The sequence below is a fragment of the Lutra lutra genome, chromosome 9 (assembly GCF_902655055.1).
Source record: "Lutra lutra chromosome 9, mLutLut1.2, whole genome shotgun sequence".
Lineage (NCBI taxonomy): Eukaryota > Metazoa > Chordata > Mammalia > Carnivora > Mustelidae > Lutra > Lutra lutra.
In genome coordinates, this window is record NC_062286.1 from 94990961 (window position 1) to 95004544 (window position 13584).

General features: G+C 38.7%; 1 protein-coding gene across 2 annotated transcripts in view; it reads left to right on the top strand.

Moving 5' to 3' along the window:
• The window catches only part of NAPB (NSF attachment protein beta), a 45481-nt gene that overhangs the window by 1434 nt on the left and 30463 nt on the right, over nt 1-13584 (top strand). The window contains exon 1 of one of the 2 annotated variants that reach the window (XM_047746051.1): nt 5789-6047. The exons of the other annotated variant lie outside the window; for it this stretch is intronic. Within the exon in view, the coding sequence (XP_047602007.1) occupies nt 6010-6047 (38 nt within the window). The 5' untranslated portion in view covers nt 5789-6009. Of the gene's footprint in view, nt 1-5788; nt 6048-13584 lie in introns of those variants that run through there. 2 annotated transcript variants of the gene reach the window in all.

Sequence of the window (13584 nt, forward strand, 5' to 3'; positions counted from 1 at the left end):
CCCCTTTAAAAGTTACCCGGATATATGCTGTTACTTAAGGAGCACTGCCTAATACTTGATGCTAACACCAAACAATAGCTCCTTTCTGTGATTCACAAAACATATAAAATATATCCATATAAAATTTAATGTCCTAGCACCTCCTGCCTAGAGGTGATCTTAATGTCACAGAAGATTTCAAGTCAGAATGTACTTCCCTGGAAGAGAATCTATAATTGGCGGAGGAAAATATTACAACACTTGATACTGGTCTCAGGGGAACCCTCCTTTTTGTGAAGAGGTGTCGTGTTTATTGTTTTTATGAAATTGGGCCAAGTCTTGAGCCAGTAGTCCTAAAGGATTTTTTAAAAGGCTTTTGTTTATAAACAAGCGTCTTTTTTCTCCTTGATTGTTGATCACCTCTTTCATTGACAGAAGGTATAGGAAGACTTTAACCTTCGCTCTTTACAGTCAGTTTGCACAAAAGTAACTTCATCCTAGGCCTGGATATGGCAGGCCAGTTGATTGTCTTAGCTTTTGAATGGGGGGTGCGGGGGGGGGGTGGGCAATGTACTTAGCCTCTCTGTGCATTAGTTTTGTCTGTTATAAAAAGGGGTAATAATAGTATATCTTATAGTGAGGGTTGAGTGAGTTTATGCTTGTAAAACATTTAGAACCATTGGAGATGGTGATTATGAAATATTAATTAGCATATTCATCAAAATTGTCAGCCACTACTTACCAAGGAAGCAAAGAGCCAGACAGATTAAGTGACTGCCAGAATTTCAGAGCCAAAGACCTTTAGGACTAGGTCTTTGGTCTTTTTATTAAAGATTTGAAAGAGCTTTGTACCATGTAAGTTTATTTATCCTATAGGGAACTGTGTTATTTTCAGTGAGTTTTGGCTCCAGGAAAGTTTAGGGAAGAAGAGTACTCAGGGTTCTATGAGTTTTAATGGTATATAAATACTTGAAGCCGAAAACCAGGCCTAGTTTCTCTGTCAGTAACAGTAGGAAGACCGATTCTGTATCAGTTTTAGATGTTTAGAATCTTCCAATATATTTGACATCATTTGTACCTCTCCTCATCCTTCTAGGCTGGAGCACATGTTAGTCCACCCTGCCACCCTTCCTTTGATGTAGAAATTTCCCATCTACTTGTTATCCTTTCTTGAAACCACAGTGTAATCCATCTCCCTGTGTCAGACTCCTGAATTAACTGAACATACATAACTGATGTGTATCATGAGTATCATCCAAGCCCAGTGTAGTTAAGAGCTGACCAGTTAGTGCTTTAAAGGCGGCAGGTGATGCTGTTCTGAAGACATCGCAGCCATGAGAAGGTGCTCAGCATATTGTAGCGTACTTTGTATGGACTCATTCTCATAATCCAGACTGCAGATTAAAATGTATTAGGAGCTTATCTTCTTCACCCCGTTTATCCACCACCCACACAGGTTTTATGGCAATACTATATTCTCTGTACTATTCTTTTTCTCTTCTTTGTTGCTTTCCGTAAGGTTAGATGAAAATACACATTGTATATTCCTGAGGAAAGGTCAATCATGTATTCTGTGTAAAAGGCATAACAAGACCCATTCTTGTCTCCAAGATGTTGGCGAGCCACTGAGGGATGCAGCCATCACAAAATACCTATTATGCGTGTTCTGCTTTTCTCCTTGACTGCCAGTTAGACAGTGGTGTGTTTTTATAGCTGTAGTATTGAATTAAAATTTACTATTTCTGAAGAGCTTAGCACAGTATAGCAAAACTACCACCGAAAGAACAGTGTTTTCATTTCATTTGTTCCCAGGGATGAGCTATGGAATTTCGTAGTTAATTTCCAATTCAATTATAGAATCTTAATGAACTGCCAGTAAGATCTTAAACTGGCCTGAGTGTGACATAAAGTAGTTTGAATTGCTAAGGTCTCTTACTGTCTTTTCCTTGTTAATAGGAGGCCACATTGGGGATAGCCTGCACAGTGCACATCACAGAGAATGTCTGCTTACGAATGACAATTGGAAGATGTTCTGCATGGCTAATGCTGTCTTTCACTTTGGGATGTTGCCCAGCCATAAAGCTTGTAAAGAGCCATGAGTTTGGCAGTGTCAAATTTAATGAAAGATCTTATTGGGTTATCCTGATGCAATTATGAGACTGTAATTTCTTAGCTATTTTTGAAAATTGGGAATATTTCGGGGCGCCTGGGTGGCTCCCTGGGTTAAGCCTCTGCCTTTGGCTCAGGTCATGATCTCAGGGTCCTGGGATCCAACCCCACATCTGGCTCTCTGCTCAGCAGGGGGCCTGTCCCACCCCACCCCGCACTCCCTGCCTCTCTGTCTGCTTGTGATCTCTCTGTCAAATAAATACATAAAATCTTAAAAAAAAAAAAAAGTAAAGAAAATTGGGAATATTTCTTAAATACTGTAGGCCATTAATTATGAGTATTCTTCATGCAGCTTTATTTCTACAAAGACTGTTTTTAAGTTTTGCCAAAATGTGGTAAGGACATAGGATAGCATTTGTAAAGCATTAGGGGCACCTGGATGTCTCAGTCGGTTAAGCAACCAACTCTTGGTTTTGGCTCAGGTCATGATCTCAGGGTGGTGGGATTGAGCCCTGAGTCAGGCTCCTTGCTGAGTGTGGAACCTGCTTGAGATTTTCTTCTTCCCTCTCCCACTGTCCCTCCCCACCACTCTTTTAAAAAAAAAGGGGGGGGGTTGTTTTTTTTTTTTTTTTTTTTGGTTTTGTTTTCTAGTTTTAGTGCCAAGTTATAGTTTGTGTATCAAATGATAAAATGTTTCTAGATTGGCCTTATTCTGTTTGCATTTGCAGTGTTCACCATCTGTTCTCTCATTGTTGTGAGCTCTGTGAGGTACACTTGTTTAGAAGAGGTAGGGAGGACCCATGGTGGTGTGTAGCTCCAGAATGTAAGCTTCTGGGGAGTCTGTCCTCTGTCATTGCTGTCACCCCACACCTAACTTGACATGTGTCATGCAGTAGGCACTTGGTGGATATTGGTGGAGAGAATGTGTGAATCCTCTGAAACCATGCTGATTTTTTTTCTTTTGCTTTTGTTTAGTTTTCAAGAGCAAAGGCAACAAAGTGAAGGGGAGTTCATGTCACTTCCTTCTATGTTTTACTTAAATATGTGTTTATTATCAATGTAGCAGCTTCTACATGTGTGAGAAAAATGCAAGGACTATGGAAAAGTTCCAGTTAAAAAGTAAAGTATTCCCTGAGTCTCCTCTCTCCTAAAGAAGAATGATACTCCCAAGAAGTAATGATTTTTAATTTCCTTTTAATTTCTCTGATGGTTACCATTGTAATTCTAAATAATTTTGGAATACTTCTACTTCCTGATTTACTAATTTTAGACAGTATCTATTGACTCTGCTAAAAATGATGAATAGTTGCATGGCCTTGTATTTTCTCTTTTACCTCTTGATTTTACTTAGTTAACTGTCAATCTCTGAATATTAACGTTTATATATGAATAACATATTTAAATTGTAATTCTAGTTTTAATTTAAAAAAAAAATTTTAATTTTTAAAATTTTTTTAAATTTTAACTTTACAATTTAATTTTTTTAATTAAATTGTAATTCTACTTTTAATTTTTTTCCCAATGGTTCCCTATTTCTGTGAGTTACATAGTGGCCATGAGTAGGTTGTCCAAACTGGGATATTTTCGAGACGCCAGGAAGTTGGGTGTAAGCCAAGGGTGTCTGTCCATCCAGCCAGGACACAGGATCATCCAAGTTCTAGGAGACTTTGCAATCTGTTCTTATGCTTCACTTTGTGTTCATTTGATTAGAAGGTAAGATCAGTAAAGCTTTTGTACCTTTAAAGCATTTTCAGTGACTAACACTTAGGGTTCATCTCTTTAATCTTAAGCCTTTTTAGAATAGCTTTATTTTAGTTGTATCTCTCCTATTGAGCACACAGTTGGCTTTTGTTTTATGAGCAAATCTAAAAACCTTCAGTCCATTTACATTGTATGACTGGTATATAATTGGTTTTTAAATCTGTCACCCTGCTTTGTTATATTTATTATGTCTTTGTATTGGTTATGTATGATGCTTTTATTTTCTTTCTTCAGGTGATCTCTTTTTTTTTTAAGATTTTATTTATTTATTTATTTGACAGAGAGAGAGAGGAAATGCTAGAAGTAGGATTTCAGAATGCTAACCATTTCTGTATTTAAATGGACTTATTATAAGTAACAGTAATTTAATTATAATTGAAATAACTAACAGATCATTACTTTCTTGGCTTAAAGTACATATTCATGATAAGGAAGTCTCTGTCAACTTCTGTTTTAATGAGTGTTTTCATTAAAGATTGAAGAGTTATATTTTTAAAAAGATTTTGTTTATTTGAGACAGAGGGAGAGAGAGAGCATGAGGGGTGGGGAGGGGCAGAGGGTGAGGGAGAAGCAGACTCCCTGCTGAGCAAAGAGCCAGACTTGGGGCTTGATCCAAGGATTCTGAGATCATTACCTGAGCTGAAAGCAGACTCTTAACCAATTGAGCCACCCAGGTGTCCCAAGCTTATATTTTGAAGGCCTCTTTAGTATCTGTGGAGACAAACATGATTTTTCTCCTTAGTTACTAATATGTTAATGGATGGATGTCCTCATATTAAACTGCTCTGGCATTCCTTGAATAACCCCTCTGGATTATGATATAATTTATATTTTTTAATGTGCTATTCAATTCTGTTTTTTATTCTTTTGAATTATTTTCTTTATGGTTCTTTTGTGCATAGTCCATCAGGTTGAAGTATCAATGTTACAGGTGCAAAATAATGTAGAGATTTTCCTTTTAACCTCATGCTATGGTTTTGAAGGTTTAAGTGAACCCTCAAATGGATTTTTTTGAACGTTCTTTAGTTCAGTAGTTTCTTCCCTCTGTCACTTCTGTGTTTTTGCATTTACCCTTCTTTCTTGATTCTTTTTATCTTTTTCCTCCAAACAACTAATATTTTTGACTTATGGGTTTTATTACTTTCCTGTTTTCTGCTTTTACCTTGATTGCTTTCTTCCATTTTTCCCTCTGGCTTTTTTGGGGTGAATGGAAGATGGTTTTTTTTTTTTTCACTATCTTCATTATTGTATTTATATGGATCCGAATATTCATGGATGAATTTTCCTTTAAAACTGTATTAATGTTTTAAATTGCAACCCCCCCCCATCATGATATATAGTATTTTTTATTGTTATTTGTTTCCTCTTTAGCCCAAGGGTTTATGGGTTTTGTTCGAGGTGGAGGTCCTTTGATTTCTAGTTTTCTTTCATTATAATCAGAGAACTTACTAAGGTTTTCTTTGCCCCTGATATATGATTGGTATTTATGAATGGCCCTTGCACACTTGCAAAGAAGGCAGGTGTTCTCTTATTGGAGTGTATGCCTTGATAGAGATCCCTGAGATCTAGATATTGATTATGTTGTCAGGCCTTTCACATCTGTGTTTATTTGTTGTCCACTTGACTTTCTTGGACTAAAAGGGGTATGGTCATATCTCCTTTTATAAATGCATTTCTGTCTGTCTTGCATTTCTTGTAGTTTCTGGTTTATAAAGGTGGCTACTTATATTTTGGTAAGTAGATGTTCACAATTAATATAATTTTGTTATGAATTGTATCTTTAGCATTAGCGAGTGAATTTCTTTCTTTCTTTTGGTATTTTTGAGCCCAAATTCTGCCTTGTCTAATACTGGAGTAGCAATCCTTGCTTTCTTATTATTTGCATTTGCCTGCTTGAGGACTGTATTATGTAAGAGGATTATACATTCAGCCTGCTGCCATGTGACCTGTGCTGTCTGGCTGTGGGCAAAGTGCACTTCCCCTCCCCATTGAGTCTTCTCTGGCCCATGACTGACTTTGAGGGAGTGTGTGGAAGGGGGATGCACACTCTACTTGAGCAGAAGCTGCAGGGGTCATCCCTTGCTTCTGCCCTGGTTTAAAAAAAAGGCGGGGGGGAGAGTACTCCAGATAGGGCTACATGCCAGAATAGAGAGATAACACATGGAGAAAGAACAAGCACAACTGGCCTGCAGTTACAGGTAAACTGAGTGAGAGAGAAGCCTTTGAAGATCTGAGGGTTATTTGTTGTTGCAACAAATTAAACAAAAGTTGGTAGATGTATGTGGTATACTTTTGACGATCTCTTTAATCTTAAGCCTTTTCAGAATAGCTTTATTTTAGTTGTATCTCTCCTATTGAGCACGCACTTTTGTTTTATGAGCAAATCTAAAAAACCTTCAGTCCATTTACATTGTTTGTATGACTGGTATATAATTGGTTTTTAAATCTGTCATCCTGCTTTGTTATATTTGTCTTTATATTGATTATATGTATGATGCTTTTATTTTCTTTCTTCAGGTGATTTTTTTTTTTAAGATTTAAAAATTTTTTTTTTTTTTTTTTTAGATTTTTTATTTATTTGACAGAGAGAGAGAGAGAAATCACAAGTAGGCAGAGAGGCAGGCAGAGAGAGGAGGAAGCAGGCTCACTGCTGAGCAGAGAGCCCGATGCCGGGCTCGATCCCAGGACCCTGAGATCATGACCTGAGCCGAAGGCAGAGGCTTAACCCACTGAGCCACCCAGGCGCCCTTTTTTAAAGATGTTATTTATTTATTTATTTGACACAGAGAGAGAGAGAGAGAGAGAGAGAAAGAGATAGCAAGGGAGAGAACATATGCAGAAAGTGGGAGAGGGAGAAGCAGGCTCCCTGCCCCTCAGGAAGCCAGATGCAGGACTGGATCCCAGGACTCTGGGATCTTGACCCAAGCCAAGCCAAAGGCAGACACCCAACAACTGAGCCACCCAGGCACCCCCATGTGATTTCTTTTCTGTGCATTTTTTTGGAGAGGGGGAATTTTGTATTTTTGTTCTACTGGTAACCTTTATACTATGACTCTTTTTTAATGCCCTTAGCTCTGGTAGGCATTTAGTATTTGTTTGATGTGGAAAACACCCTTTACCTATGTGCCAGTCCCTGAGCTTGTTCTAAATTTTTCCCTCTGTCTAGCGTATATATGTGGAAGGACAGGGTTCAGTTATTCGTACTTTATTGGAACAGATGTCTCCATTTTATTTTTCTACCCTGTCTCTACATTTTTTTCTCTTCTCTTTGATCTGTAGTAAAACATATTCAGTTCCCCCATCACCAGCCTTTTCACTGATGTTCCTTAGTCATCTCTGTAGTTGGAAGCCAATATGGTATTCCTTAAGTCCTTGCTTCCATCAGTAGTACTTATTCGTTGACTTGGCTGACTGTGTGATCTTTTCTTCCCTTGAGTTTCTTCAAAATTGTTGTTCCCCTGTCACCTTGTTTTGTATGTTGTCTTGCTTTGTATGTTGGTGTTGAAGTCTAAGTCAAGCTAACCTGATTTTCTTAATTTTGTAAGTGACTTTTCCTGGAAGCCTAAAGATTTTCTTGATTTATAAAATCTGATAGTCTTGAGGTGCTTAGGTGGCTCAGTGGGTTAAGCCTCTGCCTTTGGCTCAGGTCATGATCTCAGGGTCCTGGGATAGAGCCCCACATCCGGCTCTCTGCTCAGTGGGGAGCCTGCTTCCCCCCCCCCCCCCGCCTACTTGTGATTTCTCTCTCTCTCTCTCTCTCAAATAAATAAGGTTTTTTTAAAAATCTTAAAAAAAAATCTAATAGTCTTACTAGATGTGTTTCACTGGGTCAGTTTTCCTAGTACATGACGGACCCTTTCAGTATTTAGATTCACATCTTACTTTGTTTCTATAAATTTTCTAAAATTAGAGTTTTAAATATTATTTCAATATTTTGTTTTACTCCTGTTTTCAGATACTACTTTTATCCTATCACTTTTTCTTGAATCCATTTCCTTCCCTTATTTCACTTCCATGCTCTTGACTGTTTTCATTTTTCTCCTCAGTGTTAATAGAATTTGTTCTCCCCATAGGTATGTTCTAGATAAGACTTTACTTCTGAGATGACTTGGTCTTTTTCTTTATTTCCTTCTAGAATTTGAAATAGGAGTTCATGGTCTTATTTTTTTGTGTGCATGTAGGGAAGGAAGAACTTCACCTTTGTTCTCTACTCTCCTAGGTTCTCCAGACAGACTAACGAGAAAAAGTAGTTTATTCAACACAGGTAGCAATGAGTAACTCAGAGGGGTAATTAGAACTGGGCTTATAGCGCCTTAATAAAGAACAAAGTATTTGTAGAAAAGTGTCAGGACAAAAGATTTTAGTCTTCTAAGCATGGCAAACTGGAAAACAAAGGAGTAAAGTTTGTGCAGGCTCATTTCTGTGTGAACTTTCCATCTGTTTCATGACCATAAAACTTTCCCAAGAGAGGGGATTATGGCAGTCCTCATTTCTTAGAAATTTCTGCGTTTAGTCAGATGGGGAAGCTCTGAGAAGGTGTCTTTCTGGATCTGCTATTCTCATTTTCCTCCAGCTCAAAATAATCTTTATGCCAAAGTGGTGTATTTTGGGGTGGCATATTCTGGTCCCCTGCATGCTCTTGCATTCTGAGTTTTAAGTTTCTGACCTGTGATGTAGTTTCATATCTATAAATGTTTGTTTAATAATCTTTAAATTATATGGAATTGTTTATGTCTGCTTTGTGGTAGTTTGGGGGAACATTTTTGTCAGTTGCAAAGGTTTTATTCTTACTTCTTACGTAGTAGCTTTGTATGGATGCTGCTTGCCTTCTTCTGCTTAGAGTGTCTTGGATTTTCTTGGGATCATGATAGCATGTGTTTCTGTAATGGGAGATGAAGGGTTTGGGTGCTTTCACAGGTTTCTTAGTTTAAATCCTCTCTTCCATAGATACCATTAAGGACATTTTTTTTTTTATGAAAAGTGTTAGGGAGGGGTGTTAGGGGTGTGGTGTGACTCTTGGTACTGTGATACTCCTTTGTTTCACAGGACTCTTAGTTTATTTCTATCACTGGTTTTCTTTCCCTTCACTACCAAACTTCCATGGAGCTGCCTCTGCCTCTCCCAGAAGCCAGTTCTTCTGGAGACCACCACCTCTAGCCAAGTTTTCCTTGCATTTCCCTAGTTCTGGTGCTCCAGTGGCTGTGATGTTGTGATGTAATAAGAAATGTATATTTGTTCTTCATCCTTGGTTCCTGGCACAGAACTTGTAAAGCGCTTGTGGGATCCTCAGTGGTAAGAGTGAGAGAAGGATCTTCTGTACCATAATAAACCCCTTTGAACATTACTAAAGTTTTTGCTAATGAGGTGACTGTTGTTGGTTTCAGAATGAGGGCTGGTCCTCAGAGGAGCCAACCATATGATTAGAGGGTTGGAACTTTCAGCCCCACCCCCAAACCTTCCCAGGAGAGAAGAAGAGTTGGGGATTGAATTAATCACCAGTGGTCAGTGATTTAATCAGTCATGCCTTTGTAGTGAAGAATCTTCCCAGAACCCTAAATGGTGGGTTCAGAGAGCTTCTGGGGTGTGAACATATGGAGGTATTGGGAGGTGGTGCCCCTGGAGAGGGTGTGGATGCTCCTTGTACTCCTTCCAATATACTTTGCCCTGTGCATCTCTTCCATTAGCTGTTTCTGAGTTACATCATTTGTGATCTTAAGAAAATGTTTTCCTGAGTTCTGTGAGTTCTTGAATATTAATCATATTTGAGGAGGGGGTTGTGGGAACTCCTCATTTTTAGCCAAGTTAGAGATGTGAGTACCTTGAGGACCCACTACTTGAGAATGTTGTCTGAAGTAGGGGCAGTCTTGTGGGACTGGCCCCTTATCATGTTGGGTTCGCATTGACTCTGGGTAGTGTCACAGTTGAATTGAATTGTAAGACACCTAGTTGGTGCCTGCAGAGAACTGGAGCATTAGATGTGGAAAACCCACATGTTTGGTGTCAGAAGTGTTGTGAATAGGGAAATAGCATTTCTGTTAATGGTGGAGATATTTTAAACAGAGTTTGAATTTTTCTCTCCTTTCTGGATACTTTTTGTGTTTGCTTTTTAGTTTGGGTGATAAATGGGAAAACTTCAAAAAAAATGTAATGTGGGTAGTTTCTTCCACCCAGATCCTGAATGGTCAGCATTGTTATTGAGACCTGTGTGCCAGGTCCTGTTCTGGTCTCTGTCCCCAGGGTCAGCCTAAGGGCTAAAGTAATGTTGCTCACAAATAGTGAAAGTAAGGAGCTGTCCTAGTTGGTGGGGTTTTCCCCCACGGGTCCCAGGCACTCGGAAAAGTTGTCCCTTTTTGCAGTCCTCTGATGTAGTTTGACATCCATTCAGGATACTTCGATTATGATAGAGTTGAATTTTGTCTCTAGTTCTGCTTTCACATTGAAACAGCACTGTCAGTGTCATTTTTTATATTTCTTCTCTGCTACTCTGTGATTTTAGAAGCAACTTTACTTCTCCCTCAGTAGTTGCCTCCTTTTCTTTTGGGTACATCTCATGATGTGTGTGCTCTTAGTCCCCATGATGCTACTCTAAAGTCCCCCTCTTCCCACCCACAGTCCTAGAAGAGCATGTACTATGATTGCTAGTGTTTTGTAGTGCTCCAAAAATAGTTCCTATACAGGATGAGGAAAAATCAAGACTTTAGATTATTTGAGGATTAATTAGTTTTTAAAAAATCAATGACTGATCTGCGTTTAGATGTTATGGGAGTTCTTTGAAATAATGGGCTGTAGTTTCCTAGGCTGGATTCTCCTCCCTGTGCCCCCCAGCATCTGAATCGGAACAGACAGGGTGGGATTTTGAAAAGAGGGAGGGACTTTTGCAGGCTGGGCTCAAGGCACAGCTCTGTGGTTCACTGGCTCCTGGTGGGACATGTTGGGGCTCTCACCATGTTTCTTCAGTGGGACATGGGAGGTGGGATGGGCACTCAGATAGATCTTTTCCAAGCCCTGAAGTTAAATATTTTTTCCTCAGTATTCTGATCTCTTCATGGGTGAGAACATTTTTTTTTTCTTAGTGTTTTCTGACACTGATCTCAGTGAATGTCTCCTGAATAAGCAATGTCAAGAAGGGAAGGGAGTCTGCCTTGCCCCTGGAATTGAGAGTTGGTGGAGTCAACTGAGGCTGCATGGGTGGGGTAGTGATGGTGGTGGTAGAGGTGATGTTGCTGGAGGTTATGGTGTTGGAGGTGATGTTGGTGGCAGTGGTGATGGTGATGGAGGTGATGGTGGTGGCAGTGGTGGTTCTTAGGGCTGGCCAGTTTCCTTTGTAGTGCAGAAGGCGTTTTCTTCAAGTTCATAGTAGCATAATCTCCCCAAATAGTTAAGTGTGGCTCAGTTTGGCTTCTCTTAATGTCAGTTCAGTGCCCTGTACTTATATTTATATTATATCACTTTATAATGTAGATTCCCTCTTAGAACTTACTTCTCTTTTCAAGGATCTTATACCTCACTTATGGAGGCTTTGAATAACAACCATTTGAATTATTTGAACATAAGTTCGGAGTATTTGTCCTTAAAATTCAGAAACATTAACTTTCACATGAATAGAACACAGTAGGCATTTGGAATGATTTCAGAAGTACATTTCTTCATAAATTGTTAAACTTATGTTTTGTTTATGACAAGTGAGTTTTTCTAGTGCTTATAAAATGAGTATACTTCTCGTGATTCTGTTTTAGGAGAGGTGAGGAGAGGTGAGTGTCTTTAGTTTTTATAAAAATATATTCATTATTTTTATAATGATCACTGAACGTGACATCAGGTTCAGCTCCACCACTGACCTTGACTGGATGACCTTGGGTGAGCCATTGACCTCCAGATACAGTTTTGTTTTTTCTTTTTTTAGTTTTATTTATTTATTTGAGAGAGAGCATAAGCAGAATGAGAAGGAGAAGCAGGTTCCCCACTAAGCAGGGAGCCTGACAAGGGGCTCAATCCTAAAACCAGGGCTCAATCCCAAGAACCCCAGATCATGACCTGAGCCAGGCACCCGCAGATAGAATTTTCTCTTCTGTCAAATGGATTTAGCATCTTTCACTGTGGTTGTAATAATGATGGAAATGACATAACATATGTGGAAATATCCAGCATAAAACCTAGCATAATGTAGGTGTTCTATTATTGCTAGCTGAATCTGTCTCCAAAAATAATAGGGTAAAGTACATTTTAATTAAGCTAGTTTTATTTGGAAACCTTTAATAAGAATGATTGAACTATAATTACAGTGTAAGATTCCTGGTACACTTTAGAAAAATAAGACAAGAAAGTGGTAAGCCTTTGTTAGCTCCAGGGAATTATGGGCAGCTAAGATCAAAAACTTAGAGGAATTTTCCATTGGGGTAATTAGCTAATTGTTTTGTTGTTGTTGTTGTTTTAATATATAAGGGTGTGATTGAAAGAAAGCTTTGCTAATTCTGACAATATATTTTTGGTGTGGCTTGTTGCCATCCTGTCATTCACTGTGTGACATAGCCCCCAAAGGTTTTTTTTTTTTTTCTTTTTTTGTGTGTGGGGTGAGGAAGAGAGTGGTACAACTTTATATATAATAAATACTATATAATTCATCCATTTAAAGTGTCCAGTTCAATAGTTTTTACCATAGTCACAAAGCTGTGCATCCATCATAATCCAATTTTAGAACATTCTCATCGCCACCAAAAGAAATTCTACTCTCCTTGCCCTTGCCCATTTTTCTCCCAAACTCTAGGCAACCACTAATCTTTTTTTTGTCTCTATAGATTTGCTTACTCTGAAATGATATCTTATAATATGCTCATGGCTTCTTTCATTTAACATAATGCTTTCAAGGCTTATCCGTATTAGAGCTTTAGAGTACTTCATTTCTTTTTATTGTCCAATATTCCGTTGTGTGCATATACCGCATTTTTTTATCTTCTCATCAGTTGATGGACATTTAGGTTGTTCCCACTTTTTGGCAGTTATGAATAATGCTACGGTGAATGTTTGTATACAAGTTTTTGTATGGGCATAGTCTTCATTTCTCTCGGGTGTGTACCACTGGGTCATATAGTAACTCTACATTTAACCTTTTGAGCAACTGGGGCGCCTGGGTGGCTCAGTGGGCTTAAGCCTCTGCTTTCGGCTCAGGGCATGATCCCAGCGTCCTGGGACCGAGCCCCGTGTCGCCCCGTGTCGCCCCGTGTCGGGCTCTCTGCTCAGCAGGGAGCCTGCTTTCCTTCCTCTCTCTCTGCCTGCCTCTCTGCCTACTTGTGATCTCTGTCAAATAAATTTAAAAAAAAAAAAAAAAACTTCCTCGGAAGTATGATTTGGCAACTAACTAAATGTGGCTGCAGCATTTTACATTTGTACCAATAGTATAGGAGGCTTCCAATTTCTTTACATCCTCCCTAACCTTTGTTATTATCTGTCTTTTGATTCTAGCCATCCTCACAGGTGTGAAATGGGATCTCATTTGTGGTTTTGATTTGCATTTCCCTGATGACTAATGATGTTGAATAACTTTTCATGTGCTTATTGGCTGTTTGTGTATCTTCTTTGAGGAAATGTCTAATCAGATCCTTTGCCTATTTTTTTAATTATTAAGTCATTTCTTTTTTTATTGAGTTGTAAGAGTTCATTACACATTCCAGATATAAGTCCCTTAGCAGACAGGCATGTCCCTTATTTGTATGCCTTTAGTACCTGCATGTAATTATA